Source organism: Eumetopias jubatus, unplaced genomic scaffold, assembly GCF_037043125.1.
Source record: "Eumetopias jubatus isolate StellerSeaLion01/CBP00866 unplaced genomic scaffold, mEumJub1_p1.0 scaffold_5, whole genome shotgun sequence".
Lineage (NCBI taxonomy): Eukaryota > Metazoa > Chordata > Mammalia > Carnivora > Otariidae > Eumetopias > Eumetopias jubatus.
In genome coordinates this window covers 49,008,220-49,030,833 of record NW_028274811.1, presented here as the reverse complement: position 1 = coordinate 49,030,833, position 22,614 = coordinate 49,008,220, and the positions used below count along the sequence as shown (strand labels likewise).

The 22,614-nt window shown below is 37.6% G+C and overlaps 1 protein-coding gene across 3 annotated transcripts in view; it reads right to left on the bottom strand.

Annotated features, from left to right (window-relative positions):
* Nucleotides 1-22,614, bottom strand: part of CWC27 (CWC27 spliceosome associated cyclophilin) — a 208,757-nt gene that overhangs the window by 160,223 nt on the left and 25,920 nt on the right. For all 3 annotated transcript variants that reach the window (XM_088023327.1, XM_028123881.2, XM_088023328.1), the window contains 3 exons: nucleotides 18,094-18,173; nucleotides 16,624-16,657; nucleotides 15,888-16,042 (listed from right to left, as the gene is read on the bottom strand). In XM_088023327.1, the coding sequence (XP_087879453.1) occupies nucleotides 15,888-16,042; nucleotides 16,624-16,657; nucleotides 18,094-18,173 (269 nt within the window). The remainder of the gene's footprint in view (nucleotides 1-15,887; nucleotides 16,043-16,623; nucleotides 16,658-18,093; nucleotides 18,174-22,614) is intronic.

The window sequence follows — 22,614 nt, the reverse complement described above, 5'->3', positions numbered from 1 at the left end:
ATGTAGGGATCCGAAGGGGTACGTGCACCCCAATGTTTATAGCAGCAATGTCCATAATAGCCAAACTGTGGAGAGCCAAGATGTCCATTAACAGATGAATGGATGAAGAAGATGTGGTATATATACACAATGGAATATTATGCAGCCATCAAAAGGAATGAGATCTTGCCATTTGCAACGACGTGGATGGAACTGGAGGGTGTTATGCTGAGTGAAATAAGTCAATCAGAGAAAGACATGTATCATATGACCTCACTGATATGAGGAATTCTTAATCTCAGGAAACAAACTGAGTGTTGCTGAGTCAGGGGGGGTGGGAGGGATGGGGTGGCTGGGTGATAGACATTGGGGAGGGTATGTGATATGGTGAGCGCTGTGAATCGTGCAAGACTGCTGAATCACGCATCTGTACTTCTGAAACAAATAATGCAAGATATGTTAGGAAAAAAGAAAAAGAAGAAGATAGCAGGAGGGGAAGAATAAAGGGGAGTAAGTCGGAGGGGTAGACGAACCATGAGAGACGATGGACTCTGAAAAACAAACTGAGGGTTCTAGAGGGGAGGGGGGTGGGGGGATGGGTCAGCCCGGTGATGGGTATTAAGGAGGGCACGTTCTGCGTGGAGCACTGGGTGTTATGCACAAACAATGAATCATGGAACACTACATCAAGAACTAATGATGTATGGTGATTAACATAACAATAAAAAATAAAAAAACAAAGATATATACAGTATGAATTTATAAACATTCTTCAAATGGTACTTGAATAACTTTTAGCAAGAACAAACTGATATTAATCTTCTCATACATTCCTTTTATGCTTTTTTTGTTGGAATAAACAGCATTTCATCAGTGTTTTATGAAAATTATTTTGAGTTAATAAAAGAGTTTATAATTGTAAAAGGCACTCTATTATCTTTAGAGTCCATGAATTAAGCCAATGCAGATATCCTTCCATCTTATGGCCATAGCATCAAAGACCTAAAGTGGTGATGCTATAGGCCCACCATCTTTAGGTTGTAACCGTCCTCTGGAGGCCAGGCTCTTAGGTGTTTAATTATTGTTGTAGGCCGTGTTTACATACTATAACAGGTGTTATGTTCCTTTATTGCTCCTTAAAATTGTTGCTATTCACTGGCACAGCTTAGAAGCAAAGGTAGTTTAGTTAGGAGAAAGGACTCTCTCTCACTTTGTCTATCTAGAATAGAGTAACCTTGTCTTCTGTAAACATCTGAGCTTAGCATTGGAAAAGACAGATAATCTAGATCCAGACCTGCTTTTTAACCTGTTTACCTTTATTTACCTATGTTCCGAACATACAGGAGAAGGTTAAGTAATATATGTATTTTCCTCACTAATTCATTTACTACAAAAACTATGAGAAAAACCTTTAAATATCTACTAAAATGTAAACACATTTTGTTCCAAAATTCTTTCCATACTACACAGCATAGGCTAAAACAATAAAACGAAGAAAAGATAATTTTTAAAACTTCACTGGACTACTGATAAATCCTACCTAAGAATAGAATGATGAGCATAAAGCCAAACAGTTAAGGCTGGTGAACAACTTTGCAATGTTATCTTGGCTTTCAATTTCTGGGCCACTCTCCAGCAGCATCAGGATTAGACATTCTCACCTTCCATCACACTAAATGTACTTCCACAGATCAGCTATATATCTAGGTGACTGGGCAAGTACATATACCCTATATACCCTACAACTAAAACTGAGTCTTATCGTATAGCAGCAGGATATAAGATGCAAGGACTCTAACACTCTAGTTTTTGTATAAGGCCTACACGGTATCTTTCTAAACTCTCTGAAGCCAAACGAAGGGGTTTTCTTTTTAATTCCCTTTAACAAAGACTGTCTTTAAGATTATTTCAAGTTACAGTCAATATTGTGAACAAATAAGCATATCCAGACATTTTCTATTGATTTGTAATGATTAGGAAGTCCAAAAAAGTAAATGCTTATCTAAAAGGAAGAAAAACTGGCAGGAAGTCATTATACAATTTTCATAATTAAGAAAACATTCTTTTTCACAGAATCCAGAAAATCAGATATACAGCAAAGGACAACTCTAGCTTCCTGTCTGTTGACTGTGTGTTTGTGTATACATGTGCGTGTGTGTAAATTGAAAATACAAATTATAGAGAAAGGATTTTGTACATAAGCTCATATGCCAGTTAATATCTGCCTTTGACCATAAGAAAAGTACTTTTCAGTAGGAACAGAAACCTACCCATTCTCATATTACAAATTTAAGACTGTTTAAACAAAATAATTCTTTAAAGAAGTCACTAAATCAACACTATAAATTTTAAAACAGAAAGCAGACTACTTGACATGACAAAATTAGCAATGAGCAATACCAGGAAAATGTATTAAGGATCTTATAAAATGAAAGAGAAACTTAAGTGAGTAGAAGAATAATAAATACAAAATTACATGAAAAATGCAGTAAGCCTCTGATATACTTCAAAATAATAATGGAAATCCTATTTAAGGTTTAACACTCACATAGGTGCATTTAAATAGTAAACACATTGAAATCAACATGAATACACAAATACACTGAATGAACGAATACACATGGTGTAGCAATATCTAAACAAGAAAGACCAAGGAGAGAAGAGAGATCAAATATTATTAATGTATCAAAGTTGGCAAAAAGGTAGGAAAGAACTGTAATGAAATCTGTGAGATCCCTCTTCAAAGTAGGTCATTACTAAATAGTTCATATTGTGTCTACTTTTAAAAAGACAAGCTCAAATAAAGGCAAAGATTCGATAAGGTGAACAAAATTGAACAAAATCCACTCTTTTAGATTAATGTTGATGAAATATTATGGTAATTGTTCTTAAAAAAGTTATAGAACTTGTAGAAAACTGATGATGGTTGGGAGAAGAGACCCTCTTACGTTGTCTCCCTAGAATAGAATGACCTTGCCTTCTGCAAACATCTGAGCCTAGTTTTGAAAAAGACGGATATCTGCATTCAAACTTTATTCTAAACCTCATTTACCTGTATTCACCTATGCTCCCAGCATATAGGAAAAGGCTAAGTAACGTGTGTATTTCCATCACTAATTATTTGGCTGCAAAAACTATGAGCCAATCACACCCTAGCACTACTGATGAATTTTTTGTTTGTTTGGTGTTTTTGTTTTTTGAAGGGTGTGGATCCTAGCAGATGCATTTTTTAAAAGCCAAACAAATTTTAAAAGTTTGTCTTGGTTATTTGGATATGTACCCCTGATAGGCATGGAGGGAGTTATTTTAAATAGTGTGGTCTGAAAAAACGATGTTTGTGCAAGGAACTACATGAAGAGAAGGAATGGTTACTAAGATTATCTTAGAGAAGAAACTTTCAAGCTGAGGTAACCCAAAGTTACCTGAAGGTAACTGAAAAAGGCCTGAAAAAAGAATGAGCTTTGTGTGTCCATGAAACAGCAAGAAGGACAATATGCCGCATTTGAAGTGAGCCACAAGAGTAAGGTGGATAACAGCTTGGCCAAAGTGTGTAAAAGAACTGAAGGGTGTGAGGACCAGAGCACAGAGTAAAGCGGTTGCCTTTGCCAGAAGCATTATGAGAATTTCAGATGCAGATGGGTACATTGTTGGTGGGAAAATGAGGAATTTCTCTCACTACTTCTGTTTTCATAATAAAATAAGGAGCAAGGTGATCAGCCAAAAGTGAGAAGAGCAGTGAAGACGTTGGGTGTTATTAATTAATAAGATTCTCTTCCAGGAACAATACAAAAACCAACTAAGAAGGCTATTAAAAATAATGAAACAGCTACTCATTTCCTCTCTGCCCACATTCCCATCTTAGAGAACCTACCCTACTCATAACCCTGGAAGAAACAGCCTTACTGTATCAGTTAGGTTTAGGCTCTGTTACACTTAATAGAAACTCCAAATAATGTGGCTTTAAATAACTTGAATGTTATTTTATCCCACATCCAACAACTCCAGATAGGCAGTCCAAGCTAGAATCGTGGCTCCATGAGGTCTTCAAGGACCCAGGCTCTTTCAACCTCTCTATTCCACCAAGGCTAGCCCCTCCCCTCTTCCCTTTAGAAAAGATTGCCTGAAAGTCTGATACTATCTGTTTCATCTCATTAGCCAGAATTTGGTCACAAGGCCTTGCCTTGCTACAAAGGAGTGTGGTGAATGTGTTTTAATGAGGCAGTCATGAGTCCAGCTAAGTACCTGGGTTCTCATTACTAAATACGAAGGGAAGTGGATGATGGAGGGACAAGCCATCTCTGTCACACCTACATATCTCATGGCTTTCTAAGAGCCCCTCCACCATCGCTGCCCTCTTCGATGACATAAATGGATTGCTAACCCAAGCCAAGCCAGTAAGATTTTCTCTCTGGAGAGTCAGGCTTTGGGACACAGAAATAAAGTCAATTTACTTCTGAAGGGCTGAACTGCAAGAGACTTTGTAGGCTAGAGCCCTACAAAGAAAACACAAGATTGTAACAGAACAAATGAAGTAACAGAACAAATGAACAAAGAAAAGGAGAGCTGAGGCTGCAGAAGGAGAGAAAATGTAAGTTTCTGACATCTTCTGTTCCTGTCAGGCTTGTATGCAATTCTTTTATCTGGATTCTGTGCAACTCCCTCTATTCCTTTATGCAGAAATTCCTTCAGTTTATATGTAAAATCCCTTTATAGAAAAATAGTTTTTTAAGCAGGTTTCTATTCCCTACAATGAAAGGATCCTTAAGATATATTAGAAAGTTATGATTTAACGTTATGTATATATGAAGTGTTTCTGCATCTTCTGTGAAACTTGTGGAAGACAGTCATTGTACTCTTCTCCACCCCTTGTGGAAAGATAGTTTCTTTTAGACAGAATTTCTTTTAGAATTTTATAACTTTTAAAAAGTATGTGATAATTATTAGGAAGTGATATCCTTCTTTTTAAAATTCAGATAATGGCAGTTAAGTAATGTTTATTATGTCTTTTTTTGTCCTGTCCACCAGGAAGATGATGACTAAATTTATTACACAGTCACAGGTATTTACAGTAATTCCTGGTTAAAGCACAAAGCCTGGAGATTACATTACTGTTTCTAAGCATACAGTGCTCCTTCTTGGAAAAGGTTTATACTTCACCATACCAGGTTTGGCCGCATCACGTGCTCTCACCAATGAAATGGTGAAGTGATGAATGCCATGTCTAAGCAGAAGCTTTAATAGCTAGTATATGATTCCATTGTCACTCTTTTCCTTCTGCTGTGCCTCTCAGCAAGAGGCTTCTCCTTCATTCTGGGCCCATGAAAGTAAGTGATGGGGAGTCTATCTACAAATCTTGCCAGGATGTAGCCAGAACAAGAGAACAAACATTAGGTTTAACCCATAGGATGTGGGGATTGTTTGTTACCATAGCATAACCTAACTTAAGCTGACTAATAAAGGAAACAATTCAGTATGTTTATATGTAGGGCATTGAAGAATATCAGGAAGGACTAAAAGGACGAAAATGTCTGAGGGGAGCGTTAGGAACATCTAGAGCTCCTATCCCAATACTTATGGCCACCACTCAGCCAAGTTATCTAAGCCAGAAACATAGGAGTCATCTGGAGTATATCTTTTTCCTTTGGGTCTCCTATATCCAAATCTGTTACCTCCTTATTATCTCTAAATCCATCCCCATAGATACTACTTTAGTGAATTAGACCCTTATTACCTCTCCTTTGGACGAATGTAATAATGTCTTTCTGTTTCAGTCTCCTTCCTCCAATCCATCCCCTACACTCATATAGAATAATATTTCTAACATGATGTCATACCTTTGCTAGAAACATCCCCTGTGAGAGTTACATGTCAGCTGGACACATGAGAGCTGGCCCTGGCCAACCCTTCTCTGGGCTCTGGAGAGGGGTCAGGCCACAGCAGGTTCAAGGACCGGATTTGCCACTTTCTACACACAAAACACTTAACCTCTTTAAGTATAGTTTTCTTTACTTTTAAAATGAGAATCATAATATAGACTATACCTTGTAGCTTTGTTATGGAGGTCAAATTAGAAAAATAAATTGACTTGGCAAAGCAGTAACACTGTAGAGCAAGAAATACTTGTGGAATAACAACAACTGTCTGCCTAAAGCATCTAGGAATACCTCACAGCCCTCATCTGTTCATACAACTGTGTCCCTTTACTAGACACTAAGCAACTTGTAAAGAAACTCAGACTTACTAATCTCAGCATCCTAGGACCTAGCACAGTGCCTGGTACAAAGGAGGAACTCATTGTGCATAAGCAAAGCCATACCTGAAAGGTGGTAAAATCCCTGAACGGTTAGGGGGGAAAGGATCCAGAGAGAAAACTAGAGGAAGAAAAAATAGAATCACTAATTATAAATCTCCCTCAGGCCCGTATGTAACTTCAAGTGCTTTTAACTTTGTGTTAAACGAAGATCTTTGCATCTTGAGTGGCCTCTTTGTTGTGTATTTTATCCAAATTATACCTGCCAATTTATTTTTTTTTAAAGATTTTATTTATTTATTTGAGAGAGAGGGAGCACATGTGAGTAGGGGGAGGGGTAGAGGGGTAAGGAGAGGAAGAGGGAAAGAATTTTGGAATAGTGACACAGGGCTCGATCTCAGGACCCTGAGATCATGACCTGAGCCAAAACCAGGAGTCAGACGCTTAACCGACCAAGCCACCCAGGTACCCGTATACTTGCCAATTTAATTTATAGGTAAATTCACAAACTGCAGATAAGGAAAGTAGGAAAGCAATGAATTTCAAAACTCTTCAATGTGACTAGATTTCCAGGGTAGGGAACATTTCCTCGAATCCTTGAATAACTTAAAGAATGTTTTTTGCATATAATCTCAACACTGCATTTCAAATGTACAATTGCATTCTCCAAAAACAACTTCTACTACCAGATCAATGGAATATAACGCTCAAGGGTAATTCTAAAGAGATGCAAATACCTCTCCTCCATTTTGACAGGAGAATCTCCCCCACGTGTGCATTTCACTGCTTCCTGTCTGCCATTTGAAATCTAACTGTAAAAACAGTAGGGTTGTTGTATTTCTGAAGTATATAACTGAAGTTCAAGGGTTTTTTTTTTTCTTTTATTTTGAAGGTGATCCCTTGGATGTGGATTAAGGATCTCAGTGAACTACCTGGGCATTTTAAAAGTGTTTTTTTATTTCAAATAGCCCAAGAAACAGTTTTGTTCAGAATATCCAAAAATTCTTGCTATAAAGACCCAAACAGAAGAAAAATGGAAGCTTGCCAAAAATGCCAAATGATACTATGGTTTATATTATAATTTTTACTATTCCAATATTTTAAATGTAATAGGTAAAGGCAGTAAAATAAACCGTCTAGTCTACATTGGGGGATTATACAACACTAATTTAAAGGACTGGACTTCATGCTAAAATGTTATTTCTTTCCAATAGTGCCTCCAAATAATGGTCTATCTTATTAGCATTAGGGTATAACTTATGAAATTGCTAATATTTAACTGTTCTTGATCTACAAAAATGGCAATTTTACATTCAACTCTTTTTTGACCTGGTATTTTGATCTTTTCCAGAAATATATACTTCCTACTTAACATCCTTAATAATTTGCATGCATGTCTCTTAGAGTACTTGTCAAGTGCTCTGAATTGTAATTAATTGTTTATAATGTCACTTTTACACTATATGATGAACGTTTGCAGACAGAAATCATTTATCCTTTATTTTCATGTTCCGGGAGTCTGGCACTGTCTGGCACATAGCAGTTCCTGTAGTGTCTGGCAAGAGGAGTAGCATGTGTTTGAGAATAGGATTACTGCTCAGGAAAGAACATACAAAAAATAAAAATCAAGGTCTAGGACAAGTTACCATGCAAACCGCACTAAAATTAGGACTGCTCCAAAGCTTAGTATCTGCTGATAAACCCGAGTATCTCCTGAAAATACAATAATTGGACCAGTACTACTCCATACCAAAGAAATAGTAACTGCAAATTTTCTTTATTCAGAGACCAGTTACCCACTATATAGATCTCACATTTCTTTCTCTTCCTCTTTTTTACCATCTGCTTCAGTACATCTCGGAGCAAAGGAAGGTAAAAGGAAGCAGAAATGCTCTAAATGGTTAAGGTACTCCTTGCTTGTAAATGTTTGCATGAGAGGAAGAGGAGGATCTTATAGATGATGATTCTAATGGTTCATACGGAGTCGTTAGAATACCTGTGGATTTCAATCTTTGTTATTATCTTTTAAAATTTGTACTATAATTTAAAAATGCATACTATCTTTTAAATTTTTTTAAAAGATTTTTTTATTTATTTGTCAGAGAGAGAGCATAAGAAGGGGGACCGCAGGCAGAGGGAGAAGCAGGCTCCTCGCTGAGCAGGGAGCCCGATGCGGGACTCGATCCCAGGACCCTGGGATGATGACCTGAGCTGAAGGCAGACGCTTAACCGACTGAGACACCCAGGTGTCCCACTATCTTCTAAATTTTTGAAATTTAAATACTGTATTATCTTTTTGAATTGTACTTCCTATGAGGATCATATTAAGACTAAGACATTCCCCAAGGCTGAGAGAAAAGTTACAAATTTTTTTGAGAAGGCTAGAAATCCTGGGAAGTAAGAAATCCTAGTAACATGTCAGACCCAACAAAGAGACACTTGAGAGATGGCAATCGGTATATCTAATTCGGGTGTTCACCCAGGCCTCAGGGAGTATACTCAGGAGGTATTTATGACTACATTTTCTCTTGCTTCATAATTTAAAGTTCAATCCAACTCATCAGATCTTTAATCTCAATTTCAACTTCAATATCCATATCCAAATTCCTGGTGCTATCATAATAATGATATTTCATATTCAGTCAACTAACACAGGTCATAACTAAAATAAATTTCCACTGAATTTTACCAAATAAGACAGTGGTTTTATGAAGAAGGTCAGCTAAATATGATGGATAAACAGAACACAGCTGATCAAACATCAAAACTAATACCATTCTAGTTAACCTTGAAACATTTCTATCAAATGTTTGATGACTATAATTTGAGGGTATGTGTATTTTTTTATTTATATTTCAATTTGATGAGAATAATTTAGAAGAGTAATCACAATACAATTACATTTGATAGAAGTTACACAAAGACCAAATTTCCATAATGATTATAACTACCACAACAAACCATTGATTTCTAACTATTTGGTCTGCTTGTTACATCCGATTTTACTCTTCAGTCTTTTATTATAAATCAATACACAGATGTTAAAAAATAGTAGGGCAGACAACTCAATTTGGTTTACAGGATTAACTTGCAGAAGTTGGGCTCCATCTACAGGCAAAAAAATAATTCTTTACAATCAACTTTTAAAATAGGATTTTCCAAAAGACAAGCTCCAAATAATCCCAAATTTACAATTAACCTTGAGTGCATATTAGAATAACCTGGGGTGCTTTCTTAAGCTTATGCTCCCTGTACCACAAATTCTGATTGACTTATTCAATCAGGGGTGGAGCCTGTTCTCAGGTGATCTAAATGTACAGAAAAGGTAGAAAGACACTGACTGAAGTTTTTAGCAGCACCTATCTTTTAAAAACATCAGAAACACTCAAAGGTCATATTTTATTTCTTATAAAATTATTTGAGTCCCACTATACTGACCGTTCAATGTTTTTCAAAGATTAAAACTAAATTCAGTTGATATAAATGTCTTATCACTGTTAGACTGCAAAAATTATCTGAGGTGACAGTACGATTTTTTAAATCTACTTTTACATTATTCTGTACCTCAGAAGTAATCAAGGGAGTATGTGTGTGGTGGGGAGTAGAGTTCTTAACCCTGGAGGCACATTAGTATATCTGGGGAGATTTTACAAAGTATTGTTGCCCTAAACTAATATCTGTTCTTAGAAGTGAGAAAAGCAGTTACTCTGAGGGGGTGAGGGGAGAAGTAACCAAAATGTGGGAAGAGGGAGATTTCTGGGTGATGGAATTTTCTGTTTCTTGATCTGGATGATGGGTATACGGGTATATTTGGTTTGTAAAAATTTAGCAAGCTGTATAATTGTGATATGTGCACTGTGAAATAGAGCTAAGACAAATATATTCTGTATGTATATCATACTTCAATTAAAAACTAGAAAGTTAAAAAGGAGGATGTGTCCAGGTTTCACTTCTGACCAAATGATTCAGAATCTGTGGAAGTAGGGCCTAGCGATCAGTATTTCTTTGAATGTTCCGCCAGTGAATCTAACAGGCAGTTGGGAATGAAAAACCATTTCTCTAATGCATCACAAATATGTTTATTCATTTATTAATCCACTCATACAAACTTTAAGGACCATCTACTTATTATACTAGACCTGGAGGATGTAAACATAAAAAGGACACAGGGCACCTGGGTGGCTCAATTGGCTGGTTAAGCATCTGCCTTTGGCTCAGGTCATGATCGGGATCAAGCCCTGCATCTGGTTCCCTGCTCAGTGGGGAGTTTGCTTCTCCCTCTCCCTCTGCCCCTCCCCTGCTTGTTCTCTGTCTCAAATAAATAAAATCTTTTTTAAAAGAAAAGATAAAGAGGACACAATCTCTGAAGGAATTTAGTCTAGGCAAGGGACAGATAGGTAAACCAATAAATCCCATGTGATAAATACAAGCAAGTTACTTACAAGATCTAGAGGTGAAAGTGATTTGTCAAAGAAAGATTCAATAATTTTGATGTTGTTGTTCATTCTTTTATACAAATATTTGCGTACCTCTGATGTTTGACCATAGCAATACAAACATAAATAGATATAATCTCTACCTTCAAGAAAGTTAACTTCAAGAAGGTTACAGTATAAGAGTACACAAGGCAGGAAATAAAGGCGTAAGCTAATGTCATACTATCACAGACTTGTAAGAAAGGTGTAATATGTATGCCCCGAGGAGTCAGAGATGGTACTACCAAGTTGCTGACCTTGGAGGTAAGATGATATATAAACTTGAACTAGTCCAGTAACAGGGGGAATAAAAATTAGTATTCTAGAGCAGTGCTTTTCAAAAGTTTGTGTGCATACAGATCAGCTGGGGTTCTTGGTAGAATGCAGATTGATTCCTCAAGTGTGGAACAGGGCCTGAAACTCAGCATTTCTAACTATTTCCCAAGTGATACTAATGCTACTTGTCTACAGATCACAATTTAAGTAGCAAAGTTCCCGAACAAAATGGGTTTCAAGAGACAAGAGATAAAAAGAAAAGCCCAAAATTCCACAGCAGAGATACCAAGAAAAACAAAAATTGCAAAGTAGCCATTAGATTTGCCAATTAGAAGGCCTTAGTGAGAGTAGTTTCAGTGGAATGATGAGGGAGAAGCTAACTGATGGGTATTTAGAAATAAATGGGAAGTAATAAGGTGGGGACAGGAAATAAAATGGAGTGGTCTTGTTTGTTTTTACTCTCGAATGCTGGGAGATATTTAGGTCTATTCGTGAACTGAAGGAAAGAAACCAGTGAAGAGAGAAAACTAAGGATGGAAAAGAAGATGGAATCACTTTGGGTAGAGAGATTCCTCTCCCTTTGCAGCAGAGGAGAAGGAACTAAGAATTAGTCTCAAAGGGTAGGGAGGGGAAAAGAAAAGAATGAGTGGAAGGAGTTACTCTTATTTCACAGAGCAGGAAGCCAGGTGATCTGTTAGAGACAGTGAGCTCCAGGTTTGAACTAAGCACCGTGGGGGGTGGGAAATGAAGGAGCAATGGGGGCACAGCTAAGGCTGGACTTGTCCGTGGTGGTGTGATTCTGCTCAGCAGCAGCCAGGCGTGAAGGTATAGGCTCAAAGAAGATGGGCTGGGTGAGAGAGTGAGACTGACATATTTAGAAAAGGAGGAGGAAAGGGACATAAATCCTATGAAGTCAAAATAGATATAATGAGAGAAAAGAAAGGAGAGAAGGTAGGAAGTGCTTTGGACTTTTTTTCTCTTCAACTCCTAACCAGTTTTCAACAGTGTTAACAACTGGAGACACTGCTGAGAATACATTATTAAGAAGATTCTACTCTGTGTAAATTTGTTGAAAACTATATTGTTAAATACCATCCCCCGGCTTACACATTAAGTACTCAACAAACCTGCTTGTAGATTTAACATCCGAAGTGATAAACAGCTTTAACAGGGTCCAGATGTTTCTTAACCAACAAAAGCAATACCACAAATTTTCAGTAAAATTATACTCCTTGCCTAAAGCACTGGTAGGCTAGTCTATTCCCTGATCTTATTGCTTGAATCAGAAAATGACTGAAGGATAATGGACTACTTCTAGCACACGCAGATGAAAAGGCTGAATATTTGAATAGATAATGATTTCACATGGACATCCTATCTGGCTAGCAGCTATACCCATTATAATTCAACTTAGACTGAGTAGTGATATTCCTTTAAATTTAACTATCTTTTTTTTTTTTACCACATTACAATTTTTTAAGACTCTTAGAGATTTTTCTGGGTTTTTTTTAACATAAAATTAACTTGAGACAAACTATAACGAACCTGGTATAACTAACCAAAAGCACTAATAATTGTGGAATGTTTTTACACTCAAGGGGTCATGAGACAAACATGGATATTTCTAGGTAAAAGTGAAAAACTGTATTTTCCCTTTGAAATTCTATACTTTCACCACTATCCTGATCTCCTTATTTTTCTTTTACTTCTCTTTGTAGGCAGGAGAGGTAGGACAGAAGGAGGAAGAAGGATGTGAATATTGAAAAATCTGGGGGAAGAGGGAAACAGTTAAAAATAGATGTTTTGGGGGTGCCTGAATGTCTCAGTCAGTTAAGCATCCCACTCTTGATTTTGGCTCAGGTCATGCTCTCAGGGTCCTGTGATGGAGCTCTGGGTTGGGCTTTGCGCTGGGCAGGGAGTCTACTTGGGATTCTCTCTTTCTCCCTCTGCCCCTCTCCCAACTCGTCTGCATGGTCTCTCTCTCTCTCAAATAAATAAATAAATCTTTTAAAAAATTAGATGTTTTAGGGGCGCCTGGGTGGCTCAGTCATTAAGCGTCTGCCTTCGGCTCAGGTCATGATCCCAGGGTCCTGGGATCGAGCCCCGCATCGGGCTCCCTGCTCCGTGGGAGGCCTGCTTCTCCCTCCCCCACTCCCCCTGCTTGTGTTCCCCCTCTCGCTGTGTCTCTCTCTGTCAAATAAATAAATCTTTAAAAAAAAAATTAGGGGCGCCTGGCTGGCTCAGTTGTTAAGCGTGGGCCTTAGACTCAGGTCATGATCCCAGGGTCCTGGGATCGAGCCCCGCATCGGGCTCCCTGCTCTGTGGGAAGCCTGCTTCTCCCTCCCCCACTCCCCCTGCTTGTGTTCCCCCTCTCGCTGTGTCTCTCTCTGTCAAATAAATAAATAAATCTTTAAAAAAAAAATTAGGGGCGCCTGGCTGGCTCAGTTGTTAAGCGTGGGCCTTAGACTCAGGTCATGATCCCAGGGTCCTGGGATCGAGCCCCGCATCGGGCTCCCTGCTCTGTGGGAAGCCTGCTTCTCCCTCCCCCACTCCCCCTGCTTGTGTTCCCCCTCTCGCTGTGTCTCTCTCTGTCAAATAAATAAATAAATCTTAAAAAAAAAAATTAGGGGCGCCTGGCTGGCTCAGTTGTTAAGTGTGGGCCTTAGACTCAGGTCATGATCCCAGGGTCCTGGGATCGAGCCCCGCATCGGGCTCCCTGCTCTGTGGGAAGCCTGCTTCTCCCTCCCCCACTCCCCCTGCTTGTGTTCCCCCTCTCGCTGTGTCTCTCTCTGTCAAATAAATAAATAAATCTTAAAAAAAAAAATTAGGGGCGCCTGGCTGGCTCAGTTGTTAAGTGTGGGCCTTAGACTCAGGTCATGATCCCAGGGTCCTGGGATCGAGCCCCGCATCGGGCTCCCTGCTCTGTGGGAAGCCTGCTTCTCCCTCCCCCACTCCCCCCGCTTGTGTTCCCTCTCTCGCTGTGTGTCTCTCTCTGTCAAATAAATAAATAAATCTTTAAAAAAAAAAAAATAAAAATTTTTTAAAAAAATTAGATGTTTTGGTGTTTTCACTATTTATTAAGGCAAATTTTGCCAAATAAGCTTTATTTAGTTCTTAAAGAAAATTCAGCTCTGCTAAATTATAAATTATTCTAATTACAGGGTATATAAGTATTGGAAATTGTATTTAAGCCAGTAAGACAGTAGAATTGAGGAATTATGCACTTAAACATAACAACTATTTGTTTCATCTATTAAAAACTAAAAATGGGGGCACTGTGTGGCTCAGTTGGTTCAGCATCCGACTCTTGGTTTTGGCTCAGGTCACGATCTCAGGGTTTTGAGATGGAGCCCTGTGTCAGGCTCTGTGCTCAGTACAGAGTCTGTTTGAGATTCTCTCACTCCCTCTCCCTCTGCTCCTCCCCACCCCTCCCCGCTCACGCATGTGCTCTCTCTCTCTCTCTCTAAATATAAATAAATCTTTAAAAAAACTGAAAATGTATTTTTTGTCACATTATAAACCTAATTTTTAAAAAATTCATAGCTCTTAACAATCAGAAAATGCATGTCTTGAATGAGAGAGGGAGAAAAAATATATTGATTGTATATGTAATCTGACTTAAATTTACTGAGCTGATGTGATGTATAAGCCCTAAAATATTGTCAGTAGTGGCACAAAGGTATTCTACTACAGTTAAATACTATTTCCGAATATTAAAGTTCATACCATCAGTGGGAATTTCTGGGAACTTTTCTGGTTACATAAAGGAAAAAACTGAGGGAATGAAGCAATGGAAACATGGAAATGTTTTTCATTCTTTTAAAGTTTTTCTATATGAAGTTGAGAGATAGCAGAAAAAAAGAATATTGTTTATATGTAGTTACATCTATCTTATTCCCAAATGTAGGTGATCCAAAGAAACATTTTTAAAGATTTTATTTATTTATTTGAGATAAAGAACGAGTCGTGGGAAGGGCAGAGGGAGAGGGATAAGGAGAAGCAGATTCCCTGCTGAGCGGGGAGCCTGACTCAGGGCTCGATCCCAGGACCCTGAGATCATGACTCTAGCCAAAATGAGACACTTAACTGACTGAGCCATCCAGGCACCCTGAAAACATTTATAAAGCAATATTATTTAGGGGTGCCTGGGTGGCTCAGTTAAGCGTCTCACTTTGGCTAGATTCATGATCCCACGGTCCTGGGATCAAGTCCTGCATCCGGCTCCTTCTCCTCGCTCTCACTGTCTCTCTGTGGGCGCACTCTCTCCCTCTCTCTCTCTCAAATAAATAATAAAAATAAAATCTTTAAAGCAATATTATTTAAAATATATACCATACAGTTGTGATATCAGAGTCACAAAGGAGAGTTTTTCAATTAAATTGCATTTCAGGAGTCACAAAACTCAACAACTCTTTACCACCAGACATTTCCTGAAATTTCTTTTTGATACCACTGAGATTAGGAGAGGTATATAGTATAAATCAGACTTGAAAAGATATTAAAGAACGTCTTCAGGCCCACATACTTTCATAACCAATTCTGACAAATTTTACTCATCTAAATCTGAGGACTTCTCTTTTCATTCTATACAATACTCTACTGTTCGTATTCATATTAAACAAACACAGCCTTCCATATCTAACTAATATGTTGTTTACCCCACATATAAAAATTTAGAGGCTTTTAAAGGAGAGATTAGAAAGAAATGAAGAAGAATTTGACTCACGGGACCATTGCTGTAAGTACTTTGAAACTGGTCTATTTTAGGCCTCCAAACAAATGGTATACATATCAAATATCATGAAAATTGTGTTTAAAAAAAATAAGTTGAATAGAGGACTTAATACTAATTTAAAGTGAAGTATAAAAAGACAGACTGACACCCAGAAGCACAGTAATTGACTCACCTGCGGCTAACTGATTTCTTCACTTCTCCCTCTCCAGCTGACTTAACATTTCCACTTGTGTCCTTTTTTAACTTTTTTGCAATTCTTTCTCTCATTAGATTCTTCTCATCACCATCAATATATTCATCATGCTCTACACCTTCATATTCTCCATCCTGTAGAAATTGAAGTGGAGTGTTTGCCAGGCATCCCATTTCCCCTTAAACTCCCAGAGATCCATTCCAGACTCTCCTCATTGCATTCTAGGCCAGTTTTGTTTTTTGTTTTGTTTTGTCTTGAATTAGTAAGGGCTTGAAGAATCTGTTCCAGGTGGGAATACTCCTGAGGGTCTGCTCTAGGCCAACTATGTAAGTATGGGATACCCAAATAAGGGGTGTTTGCTCACTTAACCCACAGCCCTTCTGTGCAACATGGGCTGTACTCCTGTATCACCCAGGATATTGTGTCTATCTACATTCCTATTCTTTCCCAGTGGGAAATGTGGCTTCTGCAGGCAGTTGGCGAGCATACTGACCTCAACCAGAGATTAATTCAAGTAGAATGAGGAGGAGGTAGAGAAGCTGAGATTTCTTCCTATAATCTCAGTCATACCAATTACTTCCCAGAATCCTCCTTTTTTCAAAATTTTAAATATATAATTATAAAAGTAACATACACTACCTTTAAGGAAAAAAATTAAGTTTTTATAAACATTTTCTATTAGTTGTTCAAACTATATATTAAAATTAATACTTACATTAGCTGAATCTCCTACTGCATCACCTTTTTCACTACAAAAAGAATGAAAACAAGAAAATTTTAGCTTCAAAGTGAAACTACGAAACTTATGCAAACTTTAGGATTATTCAAAATTTAGAATATTTTGCTAGGATTAACAGTTCAAAAACTTATTTTTTTTTTTTTAAGATTTTATTTATTTATTTGAGAGAGAGAGAGAGAGACAGCGAGAGCAGGAACACAAGCAGGGGGAGTGGGAGAGGGAGAGCAGGCTTCCCGCTGAGCAGGGAGCCCAATGTGGGGCTCGATCCCAGGACCCTGGGACCATGAGCTGAGCCAAAGGCAGACGCTTAATGACTGAGCCACCCAGGCGCCCTCAAAAACCTATTTCAACATAGGAATTTCAGAATGGAATTGTAGAATAGAAACATTCTACAAAAGAGTCATTTTTACGAATAGAATAAGAAGTATGCTCCATGAGCATACATATGAATTCACTAGAATTAACAGAAAAAAGCAAACAACAACCAACGTTGCTGTTTATGAACAAAGGACTACAGTAAACAATTTCTACCATTGGCTTGATGTACTCTGGCTGAAAAAAACAAATCCTTCAAATACAAGGATATTAAGAAAAGACTTTTTTTTTAAATAGAATTTTTGAAAACAAGCTAAACTCAGTGCAATAGCATTTTAATTCCCCTTTGAGACACTGGCCCAATATATCATGTGCAATTGTATTTAACAGTAAGACATCTTCCCTTCTCCAAGAGAAGCAAGAGAGATAGACATTTTCTGTTAACTACTAAAATATGTAAGAAATAACTACTCAATGGATTGGTCTAAAATGTGGTGACTTCACAAAACCTTTCGACTCTGCCTTGTTTACCCATCATACCAACTGGCACAAAAATGGGCTTTAAGGAAAAAGCTAACAAAGTAACTTTGAATTAAACATTAAACTTTTAAAGCAAACCATTTCCTATTCAAACTATCCCAAGATTTAAGTTTAGCAATTAAATTTAAATTTAATTAGTTCAACAGAAATAGATAGCAAGATGAAATTAAAGGGGCCAGAGTGCTTCCCTCCATTACGCTAGAAGCTCTGCTACGTCCATCACCAAAATGCTTTCGTTATTTGTCTGAGTTAAAAAAATTGGACTTAAGAGAACTGACCAGGGCGCCTGGGTGGCTTAAGCAGTTAAGTGTCCGACTCTGGATTTCTGCTCAGATCGTGATCTCAGGGATGTGAGACTGAGCCCCGCACTGGGCTCTGCACTCAGTGGGGAGTCTGCTTGAGGTTCTCTTGCCCTCTCTCTCTAACACTCCCAACCCCCTCACTGTGTGCTCTCACTCAAATAAATAAATCTTTACAAAAAAAGAGAGAGAGAGAGAGAGAGAGAGAGAGAACTGACCATTTTCTCACAAAGGCAGCAAGAAAATATCTGAGCCAGAAAATAATTTAGGATCACACTTGTAGCATACTAACCTTCCAACAGCTGGAACAGAACTGAGATGGGGATCATCCTTAAGCAAGTCATGACTACTTTTGCTTTTTCCCTTCATGCTCTAGGAAAAAATGTGGGATATAATCATAAGTGAGGAAGAAATAAGTTTTCTAAAAGGACAAGTTAACACATTTACATAAAATCTAGTACTGGTAAAATATGGCTAGCAAAAGATACATGTTCCTGAAATTTTCAATATAAATTAAAGCTTTATAAATAAGAAGCTAACTCTCACAACTGATTGAAAATACTCTTTTTAAAAATACCTTTTCTTCCAAAAAGTGATATATTCTTCAAAATAAGCTTACTGATTACTATTTCCAAACACTAAATCTTCAGTATGATTTACATACAGCTAAACTAATTCTTTGATGCAGATAGTAAAACTTAGAAGATAGTTCACAGACTAATTTGAAATAAATGCACACAATTGTTTTTCAAACATACTGGCTATATTGCACAGAATTACATGTATACATGTATTCTGTTTCTCTGAAGAGCCCTATTACATTCTTTGACCTTTAGCACAGAGAGAAAAACTTAATAGTTAAAAAAAATCTGAGAGGCCACTTAATACAGTCTCCCACCCAATGCAGGAATCTCCTTGACATCACTGCTGACTAGTCAGCCAGTGTTTCAACACCTGAAAGGAGCTTTTCCTTAGATACACACACAAACCACTCCTTTTCAAATGTTTTCTATTGTTGGACAGTTCTCTCTATAATTGGGGAAAAAAAGTCTGTGTGTAATTTCCAACCATCCAACCAATCCTAGCTCTACCTTCTAGAACTCAAAATGAACTACAAACAATTTCTGTTATGATGTATACTACACAGAGCTTAGTTTAAATACAAAGAGACTGGTAGGTATCACACTGGCCCCTACAGATGTCCACGTGCTAGTCCTCAGAACCTGTGAACATGTTACCTTACATGGCAAAAGGGACTTTGCAGATCAATTAAGGATTCTGAGATGAGGAGACTATCCTGGACTGTCAGGGTACATCCGATGTAATCACAGAAGTCCTTACAAGTGAAAGAGGGAGGCAGGAGAGTCCGTTTCATAATGATAAAGCAGAAGACACCATGGGCTACTGTTAGCTTTGAAGATGGAGGAAGGGTCCACAAGCCAAGGAATGCAAATGGGCTCTAGAAGTTGGAAGAGTTAAGGGAAGAGATTCTCCCCAGAGCCTCCAGAAGGAAGGCAGCCCTGCCAATACCCCACTATGTAGCCCAGTGAAATCTGGTTTGGACTTCTGACCTCCAGAACTGTAACATATTAAATTTGTTTTGCTTCAAGCCACTAAATTTATGGTAATTGGTTACAGCAGAAATATGAGATGAATATAAATATATTAACATCTTTTTAAAATTACTTAAATATAAACAATTAGAAAGATCAAGTTTAATACCATTTCATGAGGCAAAAACAGTTTATAAATGAGACTGTTCAACACTTCTTACAGCCTCTGTGCAAAAGGCCTAGCGGCACTCGTCATGCCATGTCCACCCCACAGATCCCCCAACCTTTTGGGAAAGTTTAATTCCTTGGACTAAACAAGGATAGGACAAAACATTCTTATTCTATTCTCAAAAGTGGTGTATTTGTCTATCAATATAACTTTTTCTGCGTGAGAAAAAAGCCTTTTTATAACTTGGGATTTGAGGTAAAAATGTTGGTATATCTTGCAGTGAAATACTGTGTGTATCACTGTGAATGTGGCACAGTTTAATCACTATTTTTAAATCTAGCTATTGTGATACTTTTATAATGGACCTACCATTTAACCTGCCTCATGGAAACTACTTGTCTGATTGTAAGCTTTCACTTGAAAAATATTTTCTGACATCTGTTTTTAAATCATACACAAAGATTCAGGAGTAAACTTTAAACCAGTACAGACATTTGAATACAACTATCATTTAAGAAAGCAAAATGAAAGGAGGGATCTTCCATAAAAAATTTTTCAAATGTCTGAAGCCTAGGATCATATTTTTACTTAGTTTTTACTTCTCCAAAGTATATCCAGTTCCTCAAGCATTCTCCATGTGCAGTGGTTCTTGGCTTTATCACCACCCTCCTCATGATCCTCCCTTCCTCTGAATGCATCTAGTTTGTCAGTTTTTCTTTCTTTCTTTCTTTCTTTCTTTCTTTCTTTCTCTTTCTTTCTGTTTCTTTGTCAGTATCCTTCTTAAATGTGTTCTGAACTGAACAAAATGCTGAAAATGTGACCACTCAAAATGCAAAGAATTTTAAATTTCTTATTCCAGAGACTTTACTCTTAATAATTCAACTAGGGCTTACAGCCTATTAAGTCTTATACCTATTCAGCTGATTGCATTAAATTCAAGTATAGAATTTACATGTACTCCCATTACATTTTAACTTACTAGCTCAAATAATCATGCACAGGTTGACAACAAAGCACTCTTTGGGCAGAAGTATTCAATCAGATATAAATCCATCTGACTATACTATCTCCCAGATCCCATTTCCTCATGTTGTCCACAAGAATATCATGAGAGACTCTGACAATGTGCTTTCCGAAACTCAAAATATGTTATTATGGCATTCTCCTATCATGCAATCCTATCAAAAAGGAAATGAAGTCAGTCTGGCAAGTCACTTAACCAGAGTCTCAGTTTCCTCATCTATAAAGAAAGGAAGTTGGACTATATCCCTTTGAGCTATAAAATTCTATTATTCTAAAAGAGATTTTATCAGGTAGTAGAAAGATACTGAAATAAATAATGAAGGAAAGATAACCCATGTGGGAGAGGTAGCTTGTCATGAATAAATGAGTGGGGTGAAGTAGTGTCTGTAATCCCACACTGATAATCCATAAACCAGAGGGGACTCTATCTTATTTCTCCTTTCACATAAAGCAAAGCCCCAATTCAGACTTTACCAATTATTAACTTGTGATGTTAGACAGGTTCTGGAATAAAGCTTAACACACTATAGAGTCACTGAAAAAAGAAACTTGATAAGCAAATGAATAATGAAACAATTATTTTCAAGACCTCTAGAAATACTTAATTTCACGCAAGCACTGAAACTGAAAATTGTTCTTAGTCATTGTAAAAGACCCTTACTTCACTTTGGTTCTAATTATTACACACATTTAAAAACAGTGAGGCTAACTTTTCAGAAATATATCTGTTGGTCATATTTTCCCAATGTTCAGGCTAGTGTTCCTTTTTCTTACCAAGGTTTCATTTTACCTCAAAGGTAAAATGTATTGGAGGGATTCTCAAAGTCTGAAATACATTACAAAAGGAAAATAAATAAAATAAACTTCCATTTTGATTCACTCTAGAATTTGTCTCATGCCCTCTAGAGAAATTTCCTTTCTTCTAAGCCAATAAACTTCAATGATTTTCTTTATCATTGTTCTATTTTCTCAAGCTAAACTTATTCATGACTCCATTATATAAACAGACAAAGGAGCTGAATTCTATAAGCTGAAGATTCTGCACAATGTGCCAAGACACATTCACATGTGGAGAATGGGTTGTTGGGGGGTCATGATATACAGGTGTACCCCCATGCTCTCCAAGGCTGCTCAAGCTACTATCCAGGACCCAGTGGGAGTGCTCAGGTAGAGCACTCGGGCAACTGGGCCGAGTTAAGGCTTCTAACCCCAGAAAGCTGAACTGCTGGTGAAGTTTTTTGCCAACCCTCTGGATTGCCTCAGCATGAGGGCAGCAGCTTCTGCATCATAATCACAATCATACCAGAGATTGTTTGATATTCTTTAGCTTTCCGAGAATCAAATATAAATTATTACACAGAGTATATTGCTTAAGACATTTGACTTTCAAAAACATTTTCCGAGATTGCATATTGTATCGAAGTAATGACTATCCACATCCTTATTTCATGTTACAAAGAGGAAACTTGAGGCTCAGAGAGACTGTTATCCAAAGTCACTGAGTATCAGTGGGAAGCGAAGTGCCAATATGAGTATGTCTGATCCCAAACTCATGCTCTTTCTGTTCCAACCCACTGCCACCCAAAGATGACACAGTTTATCATCAGAGAGCTCACAGCCTAGGACTCTACAGGCTTAATAAAGCAGAAGGAAAAGGGTATAATGTTTTAGTATACATTGAGAACACAGCTGTATGTTTCTTGTGTAATAAAACAAAATGGATGTTTTTAAAAGGAAAATGTAAGTATCACAAGACAGGCAAAGGTTAGATAAGAAAAAGGAACGACTAAGAAAAGACATTTAGAAAAGATGGTATTGTAGGTGTTGAAAATAAGTACGACTTTGACATCCAGAGTGGGACAGGACACTTCAGGCAGGGAAAAGAACATGAACAAAGACAGACAGAAAGGAAAACACAAAACATGTATGTAGAACAGCAAATAGTTCAGCTCTGCTAATACAGTGTTGCCTACATTTCCCTGATAAGAATTCCACAGAATTCACTAAAAGTACAGCTTCCCAGGCCCCTCCCTCGGAGATTCTAATTCCGTAGGTCTGAGAAGGGTGT